Source organism: Zonotrichia leucophrys, chromosome 24, assembly GCF_028769735.1.
Source record: "Zonotrichia leucophrys gambelii isolate GWCS_2022_RI chromosome 24, RI_Zleu_2.0, whole genome shotgun sequence".
NCBI classification, from domain to species: domain Eukaryota; kingdom Metazoa; phylum Chordata; class Aves; order Passeriformes; family Passerellidae; genus Zonotrichia; species Zonotrichia leucophrys.
Window position 1 is genome coordinate 4,077,681 of NC_088193.1, and position 26,105 is coordinate 4,103,785.

Genomic DNA, 26,105 nt, shown 5'->3' on the forward strand with positions numbered 1-26,105 from the left:
AAAAACAGGGCCGGAATGGGAAAAATAGGGCTGGAATGGGGTGAGAAACTGGGAAAATGTGGAAAACCAGGGCTGGAATGGGGGGAAAAGGGGCAGGAATGGGGGGAAATTTGGATTAAAAGGGGTGAAAAACTGGAAAAATGGGGAAAAACGGGGCTGGAATGGGGGAAAAATGGGGCTGGAATGGGGAAAATGGGGCTAGAATGGGAAAAATGGGGCTGGAATGGGGGGAAAATGGGGCTGGAATGGGAGGAAAATGGGGCTGGAATGGGAGGAAAAAGGGGCTGGAATGGGAAAAATGGGGCTGGAATGGGGAAAAACGGGGCTGGAATGGGAAGAAAATGGGGCTGGAATGGGGAAAAAGGGGCTGGAATGGAAGAAAAAGGGGCTGGAATGGGAAGAAAATGGGGCTGGAATGGGGAAAAAAGGGGCTGGAATGGGAGGAAAAGGGCCTTGAATGGGGGGAAATTGGATAAAAAGGGGTGAAAAACTGAGAAAAACGGGAAAAAACAGGGCCAGAATGGAAAAAACGGGGCTAGAATGGAAAAACGGGGTTGGAATGGGGAAAAATGGGGATGGAATGGGGGAGAACGGGGCTGGAATGGGAGGAAAAAGGGGCTGGAATGGGGGGAAATTGGATAAAAAGGGGTGAAAAACTGGGAAGAATGGGGAAAAACAGGGCTGGAATGGGGGAAAATGGGGCTGGAATGGGGAGAAAAACTGGAAAAATGGAGAAAAACAGGGCTGGAATGGGGGAAAGGGGGATAAAAAGGGGTGAAAACCTGGGAAAACGGGAAAAAACCCCCAGGGCTGGAATGGGAAAAATGGGGCTGGAATGGGAAAAAATGTGGGAAAAGGGGGTGAAAAACTGGGAAAACCTGGAAACAAACATGGCTGGAATGAGAAAAATAGGGCTGGAATGGGGGAAAATGAGATAAAAAGGGGTGAAAAACTGGGAAAATGGGGCTGGGATCAGGAAAAATGGGATAAAAAGGGAATAGGAGGGGTGAAAACTGGGTGCAAAGGGGGAAAACCAGGACTGGAATGGGGGTGTGGGGGGGAAACAGAGCTGGAATGGGGGAAAACGGGATAAAAAGGGGTGAAAAACTGGGGAAATGGGGAAAACCAGACCTGGAATGGGGGGAAATGGGGCTGGGATCAGGAAAAACGGGATAAAGAAGGAATGGGGCAAAAAGGGAATGTTATGGGTGAAAAACTGGGAAAACGGGGAAAAAATGGGGCTGAAATGGGGGAAAATGGGATAAAAAGGGGTGAAAGACTGGGAAATGGGGAAAACCAGGGCTGGAATGGGGGAAAACAGGGCTGGAATGGGGGAAAATGGGGCTAGAATTGGGCAAAATGGAGAGAAAGGGTCTGAGAGGGGTGAAAAACTGGGAAAATGGGGAAAACCAGGGCTGGAATTAGGGGAAATGGGATGGGATCAGGAAAATGTGGGAAAAAACGGGTTAGAATGGGGGGAAATGGGACTGGAAGGGGGGAAAATGGGGCTGATTGGGAAATGATGGATACACAAAACTCTCCTGAAAACCAGCCCCTGTCGGCGTTTCCCCCCACCCTGCTTTGCACCAGGGGAGACATTTCATGGATCAGAACACCCTGTGGCCACCAAGCACGCTCTGTCCCTGCTGTCACCGCGCTGTCACTCCTGTGCTGGCTCCTGTGCCCCACCTGGCTCGCAGGGGCTGCAGTGGGAGCTCAGGCTGCGGCCAGGCTGGGCGTTGTAGGTGCCCTTGGGACATGGGAACTGAGCTGCAGAGGCAGTGCCCGCAGGGCAGAAGTGGCCAGGGGGACACTCGTTCTCCAAAACGGAAGAGGAATTCTTGGGGCAGAAGAACCTGGGGAAAAGAGAGGATCAAAAAAATGAGGATTGCTGTGGTGTGTTCTTAAGTTTGTTAGTTTGCTCCCCCCATTTTCTGTATTACTTCCTGCTGCTACCCTGCCAGTTAGGTTGCTATAGAAATAAAACTACTCCTCCCTTAATTTCTCTTATAAAGTAAAAGTTGTTTCCTCCTTAAAGTCAGTCAATCACTCCTTTTCTCCTCCCAAATTTCGAAAATTTTCTTTTCTCTGAGAGTTATAGTTAACTGTAATCCCAAAACCCCTCCTATAATTTATAACAATTGGTATTGTGTTGCAATATGCACAGGGAGTGCTGCTCTTACAGAGGATTTTGGCTCCTGTGCAGAAAAGCGACCTAAAAGTGCATTTTGCTGCACTCTGAGTTGATTCCTCAAATGCCAAATTGATGGCATAATTGCAAAAGCCACAGAGACGTAATTTTCTTAACTTGAATCACAACACATCCAAGCTGTGATTCATCAACTTGTAAAAGTTAATCAAGTTCAAAGCCAGGCAGTAATTGGAGCTAAATCCCCCAGGGAAAAGCCAGGCTCAGCATCAGGTGATTTTCAAGATCCTCTTCCACTTCAGCAGGCTGGTGCCAGCCTGTTGCCAAGGGAAACAGCTTTCACTCCAGACATGGAGCAAGCTGATGGTGCCAATGGTTTGTGTGCTCTGAACGGCCTAAATTCCCTTCCAGCAGGGCTGTGTGTGGGGCTGGGGCTTTTCCTGCTCCCAAAATCACTTTGTGGTGGTGTGAAACAGCTCAGCAGCCTCACAGCACTTTCTGAAGTGCTTTTCAGTGGTAAAATATCTCATTTTCTGTTGCCATCTTACTGCAGGGGTTCCATACTGTCAGAACTCAGTGCATCCCTCTGGGTATCCAGAGTTGCCAGGACCCCACCGGGGAGCTCAGAGACCCTGGCACACAGCCCAGAACACCTGGGGATTTGATTTTGACCCCTGGAGCAAGATGCCAGCTTTGTATGAGGACCTGAAAGTCACACAGGTTTGAATGGTGTAATAACAAAATGATCACAGGGTGAAAACGTAGATTTTAGGATTTTTGGTATGGGGACAAGATGGAGGAATCTGGGTGTGTCCAGCCTTTCTCTTTCTTCTTCTTCTTCTTCTTCTTGTTCTCCATTTCCTGCAGTGATGTTGGCACTTTGGGATTGGTCTAGAGTAGAAGTGCACTGTCTAACATAGGTGATAGGTATTGGGAATTAAGTGTAAATATGTTATACGTAGTTTGTAGTGTAAAAGGACAACACAGAGTGCCTGTGGCTGCCCTGCTGAGCAGATCTCGGCTGGGCAGAAAGAAAATTTTATAGATAAGAATTAGCAAAAACCTCAAGACCGAAAAGTGAAGAGTCCAGACTCGTTCTTCAGCTGTGTGAGCCGAAGCAGAGACATCCTGCACATCTCAGGGCAGCAATAACAACCAAAACCCGAGACCACACTGTTGTCTCCTTATCACAAGAATTCCATATCTTCTTGGTGTTTCTCCTGAGCCAGCTCCTTATACTGTTGGTGCCATACTGTTGTCTCCTTATCACAAAAGTTTCAAAATTTCTTGGTGTTTCTCATGGGCAGCTCCTCAGAGCACGGACTCTTTCTCTTCACAAACTGACTCCAGTTCCCTTCTCAACATCACCCCACTCTCTTATAGCATTTTTCTTCTGATTAGTTACTGTTAAAGTCAGGCTTGTTCCTAATCTTTGATAATTGCCCCAGCTGCAACTCCTTAGGGGTAAGATTACTTTCTACACTATCTTTATTTTCTATATTCTATGCCCCTACAATTTTGCCCACTCACACTGCTCCAGCATGCCTGGATAAAGAATTATTTCAGCATTTCTAAGCTCCCTGTGTCTCACCCTTCAGGACAGGGCAGGCAGCTGCTTTGGCTCAGTGAAGGGTTGTAGGATCCTGCTGGACAGGCAATGGGAACAGCTGTGCCCTGGGGACAGAAATACCCTGGAAAACACAGAACAGCTCAGAATCAGCAGAATTTGAAGAGTCAAAATCAATCCAGGCATTTCTGTGTGACTTTAACTCACCCTGGGGGCACGGCTGGGGCTCCTCACCAGACACACAGTAGTGACCCTGTGGGCAAGGCTGGCACTGCTGTCCCTGGGCACGGGGCAGGTGGGAGCCAGGGGGACACGGGACGGGGCTGCTGGAGCCCTGGGGACAGAAGTGACCCAGGGGACACGGAGCTCCCGAGAGGCCATCGCGGGGTGTCGGGGTCTGGGCGCCGCTGGCACAGTAGAACCTGCAGCAGGACACACCTCTGGCATTCAGACAGGGAAAAAACCAAACAGGAGACCATCCCTGCTCAGGGCAGGGCATGGAATTCATAGAATTCACAGAATTTACAGAATCACCAGCTGGGATGAGACCCTAAAGATCATTGAGTTTGTTAGGAAAATTCACCCACAAACTCCAGAGGTTTATGTCCAAAAAGGAGACAGAGGAGTCCTTTTTGGCTTTATTCCAATAAATAAATTTATTTATTAATTTTATTATTAATTTTAATTTTATTATAAATTTTAATTTTATTTAAATTTATTTATAAATTTATTCCAATAAAGGGAGAGGCCATGGGGCATCCCCTGGGGTCTCTCCAATTTTTGGAGGATGCAGCCTCCTTTTTATCCCAATTTCCAGCCACATTTCCCTTCTCTCTTTCCCCTTTTCTGAGGTACTTGAGAGGTTCAGACTTCCCAAAACACCTGATACCAGTGATTCTCCTCTAATGTATATCCCTGATTTTTAATTTTTATTTCTTACGGAATTTAGGGGTTTTTCCCCATTTCTGAGATACTTAAGAGGTTTAGACTTCCCAAAACACCTGATACCAAAGATTTCCCTCTAATGTATAGCCCTCACCTTTAATTTTTAATTCTTATGGAATTTAGGGTTTTTTCCCTATTGGCTGAGGTACTTGAGAGGTGCAGATTCCCTGATGCACCTGATACTAAAGTTTCCCCTCTAATGTATAACCCTCCCTTTTAATTTTTATTTCTTAGGGAATTTAGGGGTTTTTCTTCCCCATTGTTTCTTTCATCTTTCAATGTCTAATTTCATTGATCAGCAAACCTAAAGTTTATTTGTAAATGCAAACATCTTTTTCCATTCATCAATCAGTGGAATCCTTCCCATCGTTTCTTTTCTCTCCCAGTGCTGGTTTTATCTCCCAGCAGCCCCACAGCTTGTTTGGAAACACAAATCCCTCATTCCTCTCAAGTCCAACCCAACCCAACACCTGGCCCAGTGCCACCCCAGGCTGTTCAGGACATGGGAATGGGGTTGTTCTGTTACTCACCCAGGGCTGCACTGCCCCGAGGGTGCCCTCTGCCCTGAGCCATTGCAGAAATGTCCCCCAGGACAGGGCTGGCACTCCTGCACACTCCTCCTGCCCTCCTGGTCAGACCACGTGCCAGGAGGGCACTGCAGTGGCACTGGGGCACCTGGTGAGGTCACAGCAGGGTGAGGAAATTCCTCACAGGATTTTAGGAATGGAGGAAAGTGCTGCTGCAAACTCCCCTACCTTCAGGGCAGTAGTGGCCAGCAGGACAGGGCAGCCCTGACTCCCCATCCTGGGGGTTCCTCACTCGGGCACCACTTCTGCACCAAAACCCCTCAGCACAATCTCCTGGGAAAACAGAATAACGGGGAAATAAAACCACGTAAATACAGATTTCACATCAGATTTCAGCCATTTGCCACCTGGGAATCCCTGATGGAATGGTCAGCAGAGGAGCTGCTGCACCTGCCAGGGGGTGACAGAGAGAGGGAAATCTTTCAATGCCTGGGCACTGCCTTCACTTTCCAATAAATATCCCACACTCCAATAAAAATCCAATATTCCAGTAAATATCCCATATTCCAATAATATCCCACTTTCCAATAAATATCCCACACTTCAATAAAAATCCCATATTCCAATAAATATCCCATATTCCCATAATTGTCCCACACTCCAATAAATATCCCATATTCCAATAAATATTCCACACTCCAATAAATATCCCATATTCCAATAAATATCTCACATTCCAATAATTACCCCACATTCCAATAAACATCCCATATTCCAATAAACATCCCATATTCCAATAAATACCTGACACTCCAATAATTATCCCATATTCCAATAAATACCTCACATTCCAATAAATATCCCACACTCCGATAAATATTCTAGCACACATTTCCCTTCAGAATCATATTCTACACATCTTAAAGAGGAGACTGAAATATTAAGAGTTCTGTCACAGTGTTTTGCTGAAATAAAGCCATAAGGATAAGGATCAATGAAAAATCATCAGTTGTGGGAAAAAATATTGAAAAAAAAAATGGGGAGATGTCATTGCTGGGTGTTTTGCCCTCTGTTTCTCTGCTAAACGTAATCATGTGTACGTCAATGACATGGAAGAATTAGTTCTTTGGGAACCAGGCTAAAAACCCACACTAATTCTTACACAGAAAAACTTCACACTGAATTATTTTTAAAAGAAGTATCACACATAGGATTCTGGTTTTCACAGAATTGCTTAGAAAAATTAGGGTTTTTTCCTTCCTCAAGAAGTTCTAGACAGGTGAAATGGAATATTTTACCTTAGAGGAGGTGAGAAACCCAACTCCACCCCCTGCACTAATTATCAGCCTGCACTGATGATCTCAGCAGAGCAGTGATTTACCTGTTGGGGCAGCCAGGCCTGGCACTTCACAGTATTTTCCTGCTGGGCATCTCTGGCATTCCTGCAGGGATTTCAGTTTCTGCCTGGCCCCGAAGGTCCCTGCAGGGCAGCTGTGCTGGGAGCTGCTGCTGGTCCCTGCTGGGCAGTAAAAGCCCCGAGGGCAGGGGAACAGGGTGACATCGATGAGTGGCCCTTGCTGGCTGTCACAGAAAAACCCTGCAGGACACAGGGAGAAGCTGGGTTTAGCTGCTCATTAGGGAGGAACAGCTTCTGCAGGCACACAAACATCTCACTGGCCTTAAAGAGCTATTGATGTGACCCGCTGCTGCTGCACAAACACAATGCACCCCTTCACAGGAAATTTAATTTTCTTAACAGGAAATTTAACACCTAGTGGTCCCCCAAAAGCAGGACAAGACTCACAGCTGCCACAGGAAAACACTTAATGACCCAACATTGATTTCTCTGCTTCCCTGCAGTCACTGAAAGACTTCAAGTAAAGTTTTCCCTCTGAACATCAGAGCTTTTCCCTGTCAGTGTTCCAATTGCTCAAAATACACAGATGTTGTTACTTCTTTCACATCTGAGCTGCTTCAGCCTCTAATGGGCTTTTCAGAGAGACAGAAAATGTTCTCCAGTACAGAGAAGAAACCATGCAGGCAGCAGATCTCTGATCATGGGAAGGCTCAAAAGAAAACAACAAGCTGTCATCCCCTGTCTGAGGGGAGCACAGAACAACACTTGGATCCTGTAAAACAAACTCTGTAGGATTGATGGGGGTGAGCATGGTGGGGACGGATGGAGACGAGAGATCTCTGAACCAGGGCTTGGAACTTGGGGTTCATTGCAAAGGGCCTGGGTGCAGGGCCCTGCTGGGAGCTGCCAGCCACAGCTCAGAGCAGGGCTGAGAGAAGAGAGGGGCAGAGAGGATGAGAGGGTGAGAGAGTAAAAGGGGTAAGAGAGCGAGGTTCCCATTACAATACAATAAATCTTCTTCTGTGCTGAATATTCTGATTCTCACTAACCAATCTAGTACAAGATACAAATCCTACAGCATTTCCATACAGCCTATAAGAATCATTACATCACCATCCTGTGTTACATTTTAAACCCTAAAAACTCCTCTTTGGGCCCCTTCTGCCAAGCTGCAGGGTCTGCTCTGACCCTTGGGCCTGTCTGCAAGCAGAGGGTGTTGTTCCATCCAAAGGGGATCACCTTCAGCAGCCACACCATTGTTTTCCAGTTGTTCAGTAACTGAGGGATCTCAAAGCTTGCTTTCATTTTTATCTCACTTATAGTTTCTATATTCTCAAAATCTTTTGCCAGACAATCATATTGATAAGGCTTTCCTGTTTCATCTTCCCCAACAAAACTCCTTTTTTTTTCTGGATATGCAGCACCTCTGTCACATCTCCCAGCAGGGAAATGCCTTTTCCACTCCAGTGACTCGCAGCAAGACATTTATTTTGGATTTGTCACAGCCCTTTGAGCACTTCCCCAGGGTCTGTGACAGCTGCAGGACCCTGTGCTCCCCTCTCACCTTCCCTGCACTCCCCAGAGGGGGCACTGAGGCCGGGCTCCTCGCAGTAGAAGCCAGAGGGGCAGGGCTGGCACTCAGACAGGGCTCTCCTCCCTGGCAGGCTGGAGAAGGTGCCCGCCGGGCAGGGCTGGGGCGCTGCTGATGCTGCAGCTGCAAAGGAGCAAGAGAGAAATGGAAAATGAAAGAATGGGTGAGATGGCTGCACTCAGGGGTTGGATGAACAGCAGCAGGGAAGTCTTTTCCATTCAGAGATCCAACAGTGCTGAGTGGGGTGGTGTTACATTCATATTTTCTGGAAAATCCCTATGCTTAGGATTTTTCTCTTGGGAAGTTGAGAAGCCTCAGAGAAAAAGGAAAACAGTAATTATCTGATTTGCTTCTCCTGTGCTTTGCTGCTTTGGAATGTGTTTGGAGATTGATTACCAACAGGTGATTGTTTCATTGGTTTCATGTGAATTGTTTTGACTTATTGGCCAATCAGGGCTCTGTAAAGAGTCATGAGTTTTCATCATTATCTTTTTTAACCTTCTGTGAGTATCCTTTCTGTTTGCTTTAGTATGGCTTAGTTTAATATTCTTTTATATACTATAGTCTCATAAAATAATAAATTAACCTTCTAAGAACATCAAGTCAAATTCATCATTCCTTCCTGCCATGAGAGCACCCCACAAATACAATAGGGTGGGATGGAAATTATTGGCTTTATTTTACCCACAGGTGAAGACAATTAAAGTTCACATATTGAGACAAAGATGTCACCTCCCATTTTGAAAGGAAGGGGAAAAATTAGGGGTTTTTGGCACCATGGAATCCTCAGTGCTGGATACCCACTGCAGTAGGAGCCCGTGGGGCAGATGTTCCCGGTGACACCATCCGTGGGTTTGGGGCCAGCAGCTCCCCCTGCACAGTAAAAGCCAGCAGCACACTCCCCACTGGGCACAGGCAGCCCTGCAAGACAGAGGGGATTGGTGCATTGTGATTTCAGGGTTTACCTCAGAAACCTGAGTCCCTTCCCTGCAGATTCCCTGCCAGGTGTGTCGTCACCTCTCCTTTCCCCTCCCAGCACTGTCTGTCAGTCCTGGCATTCCAGAAGGGCCTCGAGTGATTGGCAGATCCAAAGGATGCCCTCTACCCCTGGGGGGCATTGGGCCATCCAGGTGTCCTTTGTCCCTTTGTCCCTCCCCTCCTGTCCCTGCTTGGTGGCTCCCTGCCCCTTCCCTGCCCCTCTCCCCAGGGTTCAAAGGAGCAGCAACCACGGGCTCAGGGAGTTCTGTTGGAGCTGGTGCTGCATTCAGAGGCCTGTGGGCCAGAATAAAGCTCTGGATCCAAACCCTCCATCAGAACCGACTCCTTTCCTTCACCATCGCCTTAAAGCTTCTCCACAGAGGGAAACCTGAGGAGCAGCCCCTGTTATGGGGGGAAGCTCCATCCCAGCACCACCAGAGCTCCTGCAGGCCTGGACTTGTCCCCATGGGCCCAGTGCAGCACCCAGCCAGCCCAAAGTGTCTGTGGGGTGAAACACCACACACCCACAGCCCAAAGTGTCTGTGGGGTGAAACACCACACACCCAGGCAGCCCAAAGTGTCTGTGGGGTGAAACACCACACACCCACAGCCAAAAGTGTCTGTGGGGTGAAACACCACACACCCACAGCCCAAAGTGTCTGTGGGGTGAAACACCACAGTGCCACTGCTTGGTTCAGCATCAAGGGCCAGACAAGCTCAGGCACATCCTGTCCACAATATTGGTAATATTCCAATAGGGGATGGTGGCACTCAGAGCACTGAGACAAAGGGGGAGAAGCAGGGAAAACATCTCCTCACATCCTTCCTCTACGAAACACCACAGGCACCGGGCAAGCATTGCTACATCCCATGGAATATCCCCTCAAAACTGCTTTTCCCCACAGATACCGACCTGAGGCATTGCAGAAGAGCCCAGGGGGACAAGGAAGAGGCTCTGGGCTGCCCTGGGGACAGTAGAAGCCAGCTGTGCACTTGCCCCCGGTGGCAGTGGCCGGGCACAGGCAGTTGGCACTGGTGTAGTTGTCCAGGTCAAAGGGCTGTGAGGTCCAGGCAGCCGAGATGCAAAACCAGCCTGGGAACAGGAAACGGGGCTGAGGAGCTCTGCCAGTGACAGAGCCCCAAAAAACATCACAAATGAACCAGCTGGGGTGGCTTTGGGTGTGATGTGGGCACAGCACAGGGTGTGGGACAGATTCATCCCAACTCCACCAGGCCAGAATCTGCCATGCAGCAGTAAGTCCAATTTAATGCCATAAATACCATATTAACAAAGAAATCTTGCAACATCAAGTTCAGCACTTTTGCTGTATGGTCATAGGGCTCAGCTCAGCTGCTTGAGCAGGCTCAGAGGGCAGAGACTGCTCCTGGTTGCCAAGCACAGCCTGGGGCCCAGCAGACATGTGCTCAGTCCCATTGGATACCTCCAGAGAACCCAGCAAACAGACTGGAAGGGTGTCACCCTGTTCTTTTAAGATTTTCTAAGCCTTCTGATGTTGACATTCTTGTAGTGAACTTTATCACACGCTTTCTGTAAATAACTCATTGTTTTGCATTCCTTTATGGAGGAGGAGAAATTGATGGACTGTTGGTTTGTCCAGTGTCATTGGAGAGGTGGCACTGTCACCCTCCAATCCACTGTCACTCTTGGAAAACTGTAAATGTTGGAGTCAGAAGATAAACTTCCTTTTTTTCCTTCACCTTGAGAACAGCGGTGTTAGCTTGTGGTTTTTTTGTGTCCTATAGCGACAGAAGGGCTGTGCCGAAGACTCAGGAAAGAATTACTTACAAAAACCAAAAATAACAAAGGTTACAAGCTCAATCCTCACAGGCTGACCCCAGCAGCCCCACGCTCACCTGGGTCACACCTGCCTGAGGCTGCTGTCAGCCCCTCCTGCCCACAGTAGTGCCCAGGTGGGCAGGGCAGGCAGCTGTCCAAGCTCTGGCTCATGGGGTCAGGGTTGTAGTAGCCCCTGGGACAGGGAAACTCCGTGGCAAACCTGGTGCCTGAGGGATAAAGAGAGCAGGAGTCATTCATGGAATATGAACATGATCCTGGATCTGAATTCATCTGCATCATTTCATGTCCTCTTTGCCACTTTATCCCATTGCTGATCCCCACGGCCCTTCATGGCCAAAACTGTGTTTGGGTGCTGTTTAATTTGTGAAGCAACAGCCACATACAGCTTAAAATATTGTGGGTTTTTTTTTTCTTTTTTTTCTGTGAACAACCACTTAAAAATGTCCAAAAATACACTTAAACAAAAAACGACAGTCAAACATATACAAAATATTTTGGGAGTATTTTTCTGTGAAGAATCAGGCTGACATTTAAACATTTTGTTCACAAAGATAATTTGTTGTCTTTAAGGAGGACGTTTCAGCCTGGCCAAAGGACTGCTGGGCTCCCTGGGCCCATCTCACCTTTGGGGCAGTAAAATCCAGCTGGGCAGGGGTTTGTGCTGTAGCTGGTGGTGTTCTCTGGGCAGAAGTAGCCTGCAGCACAGGGGAAGCAGGCAGCTTGTGTGGACAGGTTGTTGTAAGTCCCTGCACGGCAGGGCAAGGGAGAGCTGGTCCCTTCTGGGCAGAAATGGCTCACAGGGCAAGGGCCTCCTCTCTGCCGCACACCTGGGACACAGACAGGAGAGCAGGGTTGGGAATCTCCTCTGGAAATGATTATATGAGACAATCAAATGCAAATTTGATTACAGGCAGACCCCGTGACTGCCCCAGTGATCAGTGCAGGCATTTCCTTTGGTAACACTGGCATGCAGGTGATGCCTTGAGAAGTCTGACCTAGAACAGAGGCTGGACAGAGTTACAGAAAAAAGCAGGGTCTAAAAGGATCTCCTCCATGGATGTGCCTTGGGCAGCACAAGAGCTGCACCCAAGGTGAACCAAAAGGGTCCCAAAATGAACCCAAGATAAACAAAAATGGCCCCAAAATGAACCCAAGATGACCCAAAATGGTCCCAAAATGCACGAGCGCTCCCGGGGTCTCTCCCTTGGATCAGTTCTGCTCCGTTTGCACCTTGCAGTTCATTGTCCCATTCCAGCTTTAGCCCCTGCAGTCCCACCCTGCTTGTTTTTCTCTCTCCAGCCCACGGGGTTTGTGCTCCTGGGCTGAGATTTGGATCATTTGTCCTTGGTGCCCAGCTGGAGCAGGAATTGTTTTGTCTCCCTGCTCTGTGCACAGAGCTCAGCATCCCCTGATGTGAACCCAGACCCACACACTAAAGCAGCACAGAACCTGGAAAATAGAAAAGCCAAAACCTGAGGCATCATTTGACACAAACCCTTCAAAGAAATTTCACACAGGGATCTGGATGACTGACACGAGGCAGGACCAGGAACACGGGGAGAAAAGGTGGAACAGTGAGAGAAAAGGTGGAACACTGGCAGGAAAGGTGGAGCACTGGGAGAAAAGGTGACATTTTTAACGCTGCCTGTTGCCAGAGCCCCGGATCACCCAGTGGCACTCACCGGGTGGTGACGGTGAGGAAGCGCCAGGCTGGCAGAAGTACCCAGGTGAGCAGGGTCCTGAGGGGGCTGTGAGGCCAGGGGAGCCACAGAACTGGCCAGGTGGGCACTCAGTGCAGCTGGAATCCTGCCCATTGTGGAGCCTGAGAGGGACAGAACAGGGTTTTAACTGGTGAGGGGCAAACTCAGCACGGGGGCAAAGTCAAAGCAACGACAAAACTTTTCTGATCAATGCAAGGATGTGTCAATGAGCCTCACTGAGCTGCACTTCATTGCTTAGAGGAGTGGTGGATAGACAAAAATGAAAATAAAATAAAAATTGGCATCAGCAGAGCTTCACCTGTGTGAGTAAGTGCCCACAGGGCACGGCTGGGGGATACTGGTGCCAGCTGGGCAGAAGTGTCCAGGAGGGCAGGGGCCACCACTGCTCGTGTTTGTGGCTCCACTGGGGTTGGGGACACTTGCTCCTGCACGAGGAAGATAAAGCAAAAGCATCCTGAATTATTTGGGTTGTTTCTCATTTGGCAAGTTTGGTCCCCATGGATAAAGAGCCCCTTCCAGAGGTGAGAGAAGAGAGGAGCTGGTGGCAGTTCAGGACAACAAAGCCAGAAATCAATAATGGAATGAAATAAATAACAGCAAGGACCATAAGGGCCAGAGAATCATTTCTATAGGTGAAAGAAGAGAGGAGCTGTTTGTAGCCCATGACAATAAAGCCAGAAATCAATAATGGAATGAAATAAATAACAGCAAGGACCATAAAGGCCACAGATCCCCACCTTCTCACTCTTTCTGCCCTCTGAAGCCTAAATTCTGTACCTGCTGTGCAGAAGAATCCGGGCCAGCAGGGACCACTGGGAGAGGACAATCCCCATTCTCCACAGAACATTCCTGGAGGAACACAGAGGAAAAAGAGAATCAGCAAACTGGGAGAATAAAAACCAAAAACCCCAGGAGAGCTCTGCTGTGCTGCCTGTACTTCTGGAAGGCAAAGGGAAGACTCTGAGAACTCAAATCCCTCAGTATCAGCACAACTGGGACAGAACCCCTTCCTAATTCAGCTCATGCTCCTCTGGGAAGCCCTGAGTGTGAACCAAACCCTTCTGCAGTGTGGTATTTGTGGGGTCTCCAGGACAAAGGAGGAATTGAGAAATCTGACTCCATGTTACTAGATAGCTAATTTTTTATATATATCATATTATGTATATTATATCATATTATGGTATATCATATATTATATTATGGTATATCATATATTATATTATGGTATATCATATCATATCATATCATGTTATATTATAATATATCTATACTAAAGAATAGAGAAAGGGTACAGACAGAAAAGTTAACAAGATTGATAATGAAAACTCGTGACTTTCTCCAGAGTCTTGACACAGCTGGACTATGATTGGTCATTAAGTAAAAACAATTTATATGAAACCAATCAAACAACAACCTTATTGGATAAACAATCTCCAAACCTCATTCCAAACCAGCAAAACACAGGAGAAGCAATCAGATAATTATTGTTTTTCTTTTTCTTCTGAGGCTTCTCAGCTTCCCAGGAGAAGAATCCTGAGCAAAGGAGATTTTTCAGAAAAAATCACAGTGACACTGCAGAGCCTTCAAAAACCTGTGGGGACACTTGCTCTTGCACCAAGATCCTCCTTTGACTGCGGATTTTGATGTTTTCATTTCCTGGAGGCCAAAACCCATCAGAGGATGGGGAAGAGAGCTGCAGAGAGATCACCACCCTCTCAGACAGGTCCCAAGAGGGCATTTCCTCACCTGCAGGGCACTGCTGGCACCTCTCAGCATGGCTCAGGCCGTAGGAGGGGTTGTAAGTGCCAGGAGGACAAGGATAAAAACTGATCCCAGTTTTCTGGGGGCAGTAGAAGCCGGGAGGGCAGCGGCGCCGGAGCCCCTTTGAGCAGTGAAACCCAGCAGGACAAGGAAGGCATTTGTCTTGACCTGGGAGGGGAAAATAGGAATTAAAAAGGAAGCATGGAATGAAATGGAAGGAAAATACCACGTGCACAGCTTCCCCCTGCCTGGCTGTGCACTTAAAGAAGCAGAAATTGAAATAAAGCTATTTTTTATGCTCTCCCTCTGTAACTGGCCTCAAATGTGGATTTCTCCTAGGAGTATTTAGCTCAGCAAACTCCACTCCAGCAGCCCGAGTCAGCTCCACGTGTCCCCATTAGGTGGCAGGAGGAGCAGAGGGAAAGCTGGAACTGCTGCCAGCCCTGCTACACTGAGTGCCCCGGCCACAAACCTAAAACCACATGGGCTGCTGCAGGGGGAAACACATTCCTTGTGTGACACCAGGGGAAAAAACAACAAAACATCCCTGCTCCACCCCTTCTCTACCCCACTCCCTGAAATATCTGAATATTCCCAGTGGCCAGCAGCTTTCAGGACCTTCTTGGATATCAACAAAAGCTACGAGCAGAGTTTCCATCTCCCCTGAGCACATTGGAGTTGCAAAGCTGCAGCTCCTGACCTGGGGCATTTCTGCAGCTCCTGACCTGCAGCACTGCTGCAGCTCCTGCTGTAAAACTGCAGCTCCTGACCTCTGCATTTCTGTAGTTCCTGACCTGGAACTGTTCCATTTCTGCAGCTCCTGACCTGTGGCATTGCTGTATTCCCCACTGGGGCAGGGGGAAGGTGCTGCTGAGCCTGCAGGGCAGAAATGTCCCCGAGGACAGAGATCTCCAGTGACGCCATCCTCTGGCTTTGCAGTCTTGGTCCTCCCCGTGCAGTAATAGCCTGAAAACAGAAAACGCTGGAGCTCTTCCCCCAAATCAAAACCCATTTCTAAGAAGCTGCACCAAGGGAAATACAGGTTGGATATCAGGAAAAAGTTTTATACAGAAAGGTGATAAAAGTTGTGGAATGGCTGCCCAGGGAGGTGGTGCAGTCCCCATCCCTGGGTGTGTTTAACAAAGCCTGGATGTGGCACTGGGTGCCAGGGTTTAGTTGAGGTGCTGGGGCTGGGTTGGACTCGATGATCTTTAGGGTTTCCTCCAACCTGGTGATTCTGTGATTCTGTGAATTTTGCGATCCTGTGAATTCTGTCTTTGTCTCACCTCGTGCACAAAGTCCCCCAGGAGCATCCTGGCCAGACACGTTGCAGAAGAACCCAGGGGCACAGGGCAGGCACCAGGTGACATCCTGGGCTCCTCTCTGGCCATTCCAGGTGCCAGCAGGACATGGCATCGCATTGGGGTGCCCAGTGCCAGCTGGGCAGTAATGTCCTCGTGGGCAAAGATCTCCAAAGGGCAGCCCCACCTGAAGGGAATTGAAATTAAATTTATTATGGTTTGTGGGAGCTTTGGTGGAGCTAGAAGGTGCTGAGAAATGTAAAATATTCATCACTCACGGGTGAGGAGGTGCTGGAGCCTCGAGTGCAGTAATAGCCAGGCTGGCAGTGCCCCTCTGGCCCAGGCAGCCCAGCCCTGCTGCAGAACATCCCTGCAGGACAGGGCTGGCAGGATCCTGCCCTCTCCACATCCGAGAAACTTCCCTGCACAGAGACAGCCACTGCACGCCCTGCTGGCATGGTTGGACACCAGCACAATGCCAGTGCCCCCATGGAAATAAAATCTCCCCAGTGTCTGCTGTGAGATGTGCCCAGAAACAGAGCAAAGCTCATAGATCAGAAATAGAGCAAGGCTCCAGCTTAGGAATAAAGGAAAAGAACTTTATTAACTTACAATATGAAAAAAGGAACACACAGCACTCAGAATGAAAACCTCCCAAAACCATTCCTCCTCCTTTCCCCCCAATTTCCACCACCACACAAAACAGAACCTTAGACTCTCAACCCAGTTACCACCCCTCAGATAATCAACCCTCAGTCCATCAAGAAGAGAGGAGCCCCTCTTGTACCACAGGCTTCCCCTGTGTCCTGGGCACACCTGCCCAGGGAGGGAACCCTCCTTGAAGTCGCTGCTTGGGAAACAAATCCGTGTTTGACTCTTACCATGGGGCATGGGAGAGGCACGGAGCTGCCAGCCGGGCAGAAATGGCCTTTGGGACAGTCCTGGGGGGCAGCCAGGCCTGGCTCACTGCAGAAAGTCCCCTCAGGGCAATCCCTGCAGAGAGACTGAGCACGGCCCTGAAAGAGAACACAGAGCCTGGCAGGGCTGGGGAATTGCTGTTACCTGTGGTGGGGTTCCCAGGGTGAGGGAAGGGAGGAGAATCTTGGCTCCATGGTTCAGAAGGCTGATTTATTATTTTATTATTTATATTATATTAAAAGAAAATTATATACCAAAACTATACTAAAAGAATAGAGAGAAAATTATTTCATCAGAAGGCTTGAAAGGAATAGAAAGGAAAGGAATGGAATGATAATAAAATCTTGTGACTGACCAGAGAGTCTGAGCCAGCTGACTGTGATTGGCCATGAGTTAGAAACAACCACATGAGACCAATCCCAGATGCACCTGTTGCATTCCACAGCAGCAGATAACCATTGTTTGCATTTTGTTTCTCAGCTTCTCAGGAGAAAAAGATCTTAAGGAAAGGATTTTTCATAAAATATGTCTGCATATTTTATGGTCCCACCCACTTACCCAGGGGTGGGATATTGCTGCTAACCATGAGAATAAATAAACTTTGTGTGTTCTACCAACTCCCAGGGAGTCCCTGCTGCAAAATAAACGCTGGAGGGAATGACCTGCAGTCCAAAAGCCACGAATTTGGGGTATCTGCAGTACTAAAGCAGTGGCAGGCACAGCCCTGGTCATCACAGAAGCGAGGGAAATGCAAAATTCACCCCTGCCAGGCCAAAGACTCAGCAGCCCTTCCCAATTTGTACTGTGCAAGAAAACTCAACAAAAAGTGCAAAACAAGGTGCAGGCAGCAGCCCTGGACTGGTGGATCTGGTGTCTTCACCCAAAGGCTTTTGGTTCTTCCTCTGTTGCAGGGTAAAAGCAAAGCAGGTGGTGATTACCCAAATTAGCAGCAATCCCCCAAACCCCCTTTTTTTCAAGCTTCCAAACACCTCAGGAATTTCTACTCACACATTTTCACAGTTTCCCAGGGCTCTGCTGACCCCCCAGGCTGGAACCCTGAGTACTCACAGGCTGGAAGGTGCCCAGGGGACACGGCTCTGCTTTGAAAGCTCCTGCTAGGGAATAATGTCCCTCCATCACCACGTGCTGCAGAGCACTTTTGGCTCCTCCTGTGCAGAAGTAACCAGGTTCACAAAGTCCTGAGGGGGCTTGGTTGTTTATTCCATCACAATATAAGCTAAGTTGGGAAAAAAAACAAACTTAGGTAGCAATAATGCCTTTTTTTGGGGTTTTTTTCCCCATTGGATAGCTCAATCCCAATGCAAAAAAATAAGTCCCTGGAATTTTAGAGACCTGTTTGCTTCCAAAGCTGGACACTCACCCAGGTGGGCAATCCAAGCACTCCTGCAGGCTCCTGAGCCCGCTGGTGTTGCTGAAGGTCCCTGCAGGGCAGGGGATGGGGAAGGCAGAGCCAGAGGGGCAGTAGGAGCCAGCAGGACACACAGCTCCGGTCACACCGTCCGTGGGCCACTGAAAATGGGAAAAAGATCATAAAAAAAAAAAGGGGGGGGAGAAAATGAGGTTAAGTATTTAAGGCATTAAAGTGATGCAGATAATAAAGAAAAAAAAATAAAGACATGCTCTTGTGTAAAGAACAGAAAACACTGAGTGAAGGAAATTCAAAGAGAATAAATAGAGATGAAATTTTACACTGATTCACACCCACTGGACTTTTTACCTGGTGACTTTTTATTTACGAAGGTGTCAGTGTAGAAAGGGGAAAAATATGACATGGCCACACTGCCTTTGAGGGTCCTTTTGCCATAAACTTGAGCGTGAGCAGCACAAAATTGTGATTGTCCAAATCACTGGGTTCAAAACGGGCACCACAGTGGGGAAAATAAAACAACGCAAAAAAAGAAGAAGAGGAGCAAAACTCATCAGTGGCACTTACTGGAGTCAGAGCCCTGCCCTGGCAGTAAAATCCAGCCTGGCAGGGCCCACTGGGGCCAGTCTGTCCTGGGGCAGCACAGAAGGAGCCCCGAGCACAGGGGCTGCACCCCGAGGGTCCGGACAGCCCCTGCCTGTCACCAAATGTCCCCTCCGGGCAGGGCTCGGGCTTGGAGCTGCCTTCAGCGCAGTAAAAACCCTACAAAACAAAGCCAGGTGTCTACAAGCAAGGATTTTCTATGGAATAAATCCCCCAGAGCAGCTTCTTCCATGAAAATTAATCCCCAAACACCAGGGGTTGATGTCCAAAAAGGAGACAGAGCAGTCCTGGAACTTTATTCCAATCAAGGCAGAGGCCATGGGGCATCCCCTGGGGTCTCTCCAATTTTTGGAGGATGCAGCCTCCTTTTAATCCCAATTTCCAGCCACATTTCCCTTCTCTCTTTCCCCATTTCTGAGGGACTTGAGAGGTTCCAACTCCCCAATATGCCTGACACCAGAGATTCCCCTTTAATATATAACCCTCCCTTTTAATTTTAAATTCTTATGTAATTTAGGGGTTTTTTCCCCTATTGGCTGAGGTACTTGAGAGGTTCAGACTTCCCAGAACACCTGATTCCAAAGATTCCCCTCTAATGTATAACCCTCCCTTTTAATTTTTAATTCTTATGGAATTTAGGGTTTTTCTCCATTGTTTCTTTCATCTTTCAATATCCAATTTCATTTCCTAGCAAACCTACTTTTTATTTGTAAAAGCAAATATCTTTTTTTCCTTCATCAATCAATAAAATCCTTCCCATCTGAGTGCTGGTTTTCTCTACCAGCTTGTTTGTAAAGACAAATCCCTCATTCCCATCAAACCCAAGGAAATGCACTCACTGCTGGGCAGAGCTTGGGCTGTGTCATGGCAGGGGAGTCACAGAAGTGCCCGGCTGGGCTTGGCTTGCAAACCCCTCGTCCCCCCGTGCTGGAGTTGTCCCAGAAGCTGCCAGGCGGGCAGGGGAAGGAGAAGGGGAACCCAGTGCCTGCAGGGCACAGGTAACCAGCTGGGCAATCCCCTGTCTGCAAACAAAACACAACACAAACACTCAGCCTCGGCTGCTTCTGTCCAGTCTGTTCAGCTCCACCTGCAATTTGAACAACCTGCTGTTTCCTCACTGCGAGCAAATGGGGTAGGGAGGAAGGGAGAAAGGGAATTTACACTTTTACCAGTAAAATTCTGACCATTGGGAATAATTACTGTGTGCAAGATAGGTTTAGGGTAAAATCTTGCCCTGCAAGTTTTGTCCGTTGTGAGGAAGATGCCCTTCCACACTTGGAGAAAAGCTGGGACAGAATTATCACCTTATTCTTCAATAAACCCATGGATTCATCCATGTGGAAGAGAATCCATCTGCATTTTTTTTATCCTTTTTTAACAGCTATTAATATTTGACAAGTTCATTCTTCCCTGGGACAATGCAATGAAAAATCCCCAAAACTCATCAGATGAGGAGCAGCAGCAATTCCTCACTGCTGTTTCCTCACTGCAAGCAGATGGGGTAGGGAAGAAAGGAAGAAAGGGAATTTACCAGTAGAATTCTGACCATTGGGGATAATTACTGTAGGAAAAGTGGGTTTAGGGTAAAATCTTGGCATCCACACAAGCCCTGCAAGTTTTGCCTGTAACGTTGTGAGGAAGATGCTTTTCTACACTTGGAGAAAAGCTGAAACTGGGACAGAATTATCACCTTATCTTGAATAAACCAATGGATTCATCCATGTGGAAGAGAATCCAATATTTGACAGGTTCATTCTTCCCTGGGACAAAACAACGCAATGAAAAACCCCAAAACTCATCAGATGAGGAGCAGCAGCAATTCCTCACTGCAAGCAGATGGGGTAGGGAAGAAAGGAAGAAAGGGAAATTAAACTATTACCAGTAAAATTCTGACCATGTGGAATAATTACTGTAGGGAATGTGGGTTTGGGGCAAAATCTTGGCATCAAGACAGGCCCTGCAAGTTTTGCCTGTTCTGCTCCTCCACGCTTGGGGAAAAGCTGTAACTGGGACAGAATTATCACCTTATTCTTCAATAAACCCATGGATTCATCCATGTGGAAGAGAATCCATCTGCATTTTTTTATTCCCTTTATTTTTTTTTTAACATCTATTAATATTTGACAGGTTCATTCTTCCCTGGGACAAAACAATGCAATGAAAAATCCCCAAAACTCATCAGATGGAGGAGCAGCAGCAATTCCTCACTGCTGTTTCCTCACTGCAAGCAGATGGGATAGGAAAGAGGGGAAGAAAGGGAATTTACCAGTGAAATTCTGACCATGTGGGATAATTACTGTAGGAAAATTGGGTTTAGGGTAAAAGCTTGGCATTGAGGCAAGTCTTGCAAGTTTTGCCTGTTGTGAGGAAGATGCTCTTCCACATTTGGAGAAAAGCTCTAACTGGGACAGAATTATCACCTTATTCTTCAATAAACCCATGGATTCATCCATGTGGAAGAGAATCCATCTGCATTTTTTTATTCCCTTTATTTTTTTTTAACAGCTATTAATATTTGACAGGTTCATTCTTCCCTGGGACAAAACAATGCAATGAAAAATCCCCAAAACTCATCAGATGAGGAGCAGCAGCAATTCCCCACCTTTGAACCCTCTTTCCCAGCCTGCACTGACAGGCAGAAGGCAAAATAAAGACAGAAATAAATAAAGACTTGTACCAAGAACAAAGTTGGCTCCAGATGCAGCCTGGGGTAAGAATTTTGGGGTGAAAATCTGGGAGAAGCTGGGCTGTACTTACAGGGTGAGGAATTCCTGAGGAATTCTCTGTCCCATCAGTGTAGCAGAAGCTCCCTGCAGGGCAGGGCGAGCACCCAGCAGCGCTGCTGAGCCCCCTCTGCTCACTGTAGGTGCCGTTGGGGCAAGGCTGGGCCTGGAAGTGCAACAAAAAATGGGATTTGACACCCTGAAGTGAGTCCTGCAACCCACAAGGCCAAGGGAGAGCGGATAAATCCGTGAAAACAGCTCAGGATAATTGTGTGCAGCTTCTCAGAAAATGTTATCCCAGTGATATTATTATTAGTTATTATTTATTCTTATATTACTGACAGTTATTATTATATATTATTATTATTATATATAATAATAATATATAATAATAATAATAATATATAACAATATATTATATACTAATATATAATAATATATAATATATTAATATTATATATAATAACCTATAATAATCTATAATAATATATAATATTATATAAAAATATAATAATATAATAATATATTATTGTATGTTATTATATAATAATTATTATGCTATTATACATTATTGCATTCTATATTATATATAGAATATATCTATCCTATTATTATATATATAATATATATTATAATATATAAAATATGAATAAAAATAAGATATATATAAATAATAAAAATTAAATAAATATTTATATTAAAAACTATATTCTATTTATATTTTATTTCATTATATTGATATTTATATAAATAAATAATTATTTTAAATATTTTATATTAATAAAATTATAGTTATTATCATTTTATTCACATGGCTTATTAGATTATCTATTAATGATTATATATTATTATCTATCTATATATATATAGAATAAATATAATATATATAATCACATATATAAAAATAGATGGAAATAATATATAAAAATAATTAAAAATAAATAATAAATATTCATAATAAAATTTAAGTATTATTTATATAATATTGATATTTATAGAAATAAATAATTCTTTGAATATTTTATATTACTAAATAATAGTTGCTATTATTTTATTAACATGGCCTATTAGATTATCTATTATATTATATATATTATTAGATTATATTAATTGATATTATATTATTAACCTGTTTTTTATATAATGTATTATATTATTACATATTATTATATTAACTAATATAATATAATATAATATAATATAACATATGATATAATATAATATAATATAATATAATATAATATAATATAATATAATATAATATAATATAATATAATATAATATAATATAATATAATATAATATAATATAATATAATATAATATAATATAATATAATATAATATAGTATGATATAATATGGTATGATGTAATATAATATGATGTAATATAATATGATGTAATATAATATGATGTAATATAATATGATGTAATATAATATGATGTAATATAATATGATATGATATAATATGATATATGATATGATATAATATGATATAATATGATATAATATAATATAATATAATATAATATAATATAATATAATATAATATAATATAATATAATAATCAGCCTTATTATATTATATATTATTATATAAATTAATATATTTATATTATTAACAGTTTTATATGTGGCAAACACTGCACAGGTCTGTGAACACACAAAGAGAGCAGACATCAGTAACACAACATTATCAGGGAAGGTTTTCCCGCAGCAGCGATCCCAGTCCGAGGGCACAGCGAGTCCCCAGAGCGCAGTCACTCACGGCATCTCCCTGGGGACAGAAGTGTCCCTGCGGGCAGGCGTTGGCGGTGCCATCTGGGACGTGTGCCTGTCCCTGCGGGCACAGGAGCCCAGCTGGGCACTCCATGGCCAGCATCACCTCCAGGCTGGTGCCCTCCCTGGCACAGACGTGCCCGACCCTGCAGGGCAGGCAGGAGGCTGAGCCCGGCGCCTGGAACAGAAAGGAGCCTGAGTCCCTTTCTGGGGCACTGAACAGCCCTGCACACCCGTGTGAGCCTACAGGGGCAATTAGCAGGACAATTAATTAGAGATTTGGGGCACATAAATATGAATCAAACCTGTTGGTGGGAATAGTTGTGCCGTCCTGTCCCCTTCTGTGACTCCACCCTGCTGCTTTCCCTCCCCAAACCAGCTGAGAGTTTAATCCCAGCCCACCCAACACCTCCTTCTGAGCAGGAGGGAAACCGAGCTGTCTGCTCCCTGCCAGGGCCAAATGTGCCACAAAAATGGCAATGCCAACGTCCCTGAGGTCTGTGGTGGTGTTCACCGGGAGCCCAGGGTGAGGGAGGAGACGAGGATCTGACTCCATGTTTCAGAAGGCTGATTTATTATTTTATGATATATAATACATTAAAACTATACTAAAAGAATAGAAGAAAGGATTTCATCAGAAAGCTGGCTAAGAATAGAAAAAGAAGAAATGATAACAAAGGTTTGTGGCTTGGGCTCTGACTGTGATTGGCCATTAATTAGAAACAACCCCATGAGACCAATCCCAGATGCACCTGTTGCATTCCACAGCAGCAGATAACCATTGTTTCCATTTTGTTCCTGAGGCTTCTCAGCTTCAATAGGAAAAATCCTAAGGAAAGGATTTTCCATAAAAGATGTCTGCGACACCTCCCTGGGGGCACTCCCAGCCTCAGCCTCCCCTGGGAGCTCTCCTTGTGCTCCCCTTGTGTGAAGGGAAGGCAGGACAGACGGAAGGCAGGACAGACGGAAGGCAGGACAGACGGAAGGCAGGACAGATGGAAGGCAGGACAGACGGACGGCAGGACAGACGGATGGCTACTCACGGAGAAGCTGCCAGCCCCGCAGGCTCGGGGGGTGACCGTGCCCAGCTCGGGGCAGTGCTGGCCCCCAGGACAGGGGGTGCAGTCTGCAGCCAGCTCCGCTCCAGGGGCCGCGCGAAAGGATCCTCTGGGGAGAAACAGCACAGAGACACTCAGACAGCGGCCAGGCAAGGAAAGGAAATACTGTGATGCCTTTTTGGGCTGCCTAAAAATAGAGGCCAGGCAAAATTAAGGGAATAAAAAGCAGTTCTATTTATTGAAGGGCCTTCAGGTACATTTAGGACAGACAAAACCCACCCAAAAATGGACAATGGGTCACAGGTTTCACACTTTTATAAGTTTGGTCCATTTGCATTTTGGGGGTCAATCTGCCAATTCCAGCTTCAGCTAATGAAGTCATTGACCCCAAGTTTGCTGCCCCCAACTCCCTTTTGTTTCCATCTCTGGGCCCTGAGGCAGTGAGGTGTCCTTGATTGCCAGGCCTGGAGAGGAATTGTTGTGTCTGCCCCAAATGGGGAAGCAGCAGCTCCCACTGTGTGTGGGGTTTGGAGTTCTACACTAAAGAACTGCAGGGTTACAAATAGATGGAAAAATAATAATATACTATTATTAAATACAATTTATTATCATTGTTAGTAGTAGTATTAAATATAATATAATCTCTTTCAAATAGATGGAAAATAGAAAAGCTAAAATCCTGGAGAGGAATTGTTGTGTCTGCCCCAAATGGGGAAGCAGCAGCTCCCACTGTGTGTGGAGTTTGGAGTTCTGCACTAAAGAACTGCAGGGTTACAAATATGTGAAAAATAATAATATACTGTTATTAAATATAATGTTATTATTGGTAGTAGTAGTAGTAGCATTAGTATTAAATATAATATCATCTCTTTCAAATAGATAGAAAATGTAAAATATACTATTATTAAATATAATTTATTATTATTGGTGGCAGTAGGAGTAGCAACATTAGTATTAGTATTAAATATAATATAATCTCTTTCAAATAGATGGAAAATATAAAATATAAAAGCTGAAATCCTGGAGAGGAATTGCTGTGTCTGCCCCAAATGGGGAAGCAGCAGCTCCCACTGTGTGTGGAGTTTGGAGTTCTACACCAAAGAACTGCAGGCTTACAAATAGATGAAAATTATAAAAGCTCAAATCTTAAGGCATCAGCAGTGCGCCTCTATCCTGAAATCTTGGTGCTCTGATTAGAGGAAATATTCCCTTTCTGCAATTCTGACAAAATTTGCCTTGACCTTGGTGACACATGAGGCGAAGGGAACTTCTATCACTCCAAGAGCAGCAAAACAATAATTAAACCCAGAAGCGCCACGAAATGCCACAAACAAACAACCACAAAAACGCCACACTGTCCCTGGTGCTGCACTTACGGCGGGCACAGCACAGGTTTGGAGGTGCCAGGGGGGCAGAAGGCTCCGGCAGGGCAGGCAGAGCAATCCTGAACCCCAGCCCTGCCCAGCCTGGTGCTGAAGGTGCCTGCAGGGCAGGGGAACTGCGCGCTGCTCCAGCTGCCTGTGCCAGAGAGAGAGCAGAGATCCACCCCAAATATCAACACAGCTTCAAACACCAAAGGCAGGAAGGCTGTTAATTGTTCACTTGTAAATTCGTACTAAAAAAGCACTGCTCGAGGTGATAACAACCAAAAAAAAATCAGCATGTTTGATAACAACAACAAAAAAAATCAGGATTTCTGACTGTCAGTTTCACTTGTATGATAACAACAAAAAAACAAAATATTAATAATATAAAAATCAGTATTTTTGATTATCAGTTTCAGTTGTGTGATAACAACAAAAAATTTCAGCATTTCTGGTTGTCTGTTTCATTTGTCTGATAATAAAAAATTTCAACATTTCTGGTTGTCTGTTTCATTTGCCTGATAACAACAACAACAAAAAAAAAAATCAGGATTTCTGA

General features: G+C 45.6%; 1 protein-coding gene across 1 annotated transcript in view; it reads right to left on the reverse strand.

Annotated features, from left to right (window-relative positions):
• Positions 1-26,105, reverse strand: part of LOC135457357 (zonadhesin-like) — an 80,418-nt gene that overhangs the window by 38,089 nt on the left and 16,224 nt on the right. The window contains exons 10-32 of the mRNA XM_064731876.1: positions 25,559-25,700; positions 24,168-24,291; positions 23,114-23,302; positions 21,382-21,513; positions 19,464-19,646; positions 18,589-18,783; positions 18,016-18,164; positions 17,703-17,871; positions 16,598-16,732; positions 15,995-16,138; positions 15,702-15,903; positions 15,241-15,381; positions 14,401-14,583; positions 13,432-13,503; positions 12,953-13,079; positions 12,616-12,755; positions 11,557-11,760; positions 10,990-11,139; positions 10,028-10,207; positions 8,941-9,057; positions 8,110-8,259; positions 3,741-3,840; positions 1,690-1,856 (exon numbers count right to left, since the gene is read on the reverse strand). Coding sequence (XP_064587946.1) covers positions 1,690-1,856; positions 3,741-3,840; positions 8,110-8,259; positions 8,941-9,057; positions 10,028-10,207; positions 10,990-11,139; positions 11,557-11,760; positions 12,616-12,755; positions 12,953-13,079; positions 13,432-13,503; positions 14,401-14,583; positions 15,241-15,381; positions 15,702-15,903; positions 15,995-16,138; positions 16,598-16,732; positions 17,703-17,871; positions 18,016-18,164; positions 18,589-18,783; positions 19,464-19,646; positions 21,382-21,513; positions 23,114-23,302; positions 24,168-24,291; positions 25,559-25,700 — 3,495 coding nt within the window. The remainder of the gene's footprint in view (positions 1-1,689; positions 1,857-3,740; positions 3,841-8,109; positions 8,260-8,940; positions 9,058-10,027; positions 10,208-10,989; positions 11,140-11,556; positions 11,761-12,615; positions 12,756-12,952; positions 13,080-13,431; positions 13,504-14,400; positions 14,584-15,240; positions 15,382-15,701; positions 15,904-15,994; positions 16,139-16,597; positions 16,733-17,702; positions 17,872-18,015; positions 18,165-18,588; positions 18,784-19,463; positions 19,647-21,381; positions 21,514-23,113; positions 23,303-24,167; positions 24,292-25,558; positions 25,701-26,105) is intronic.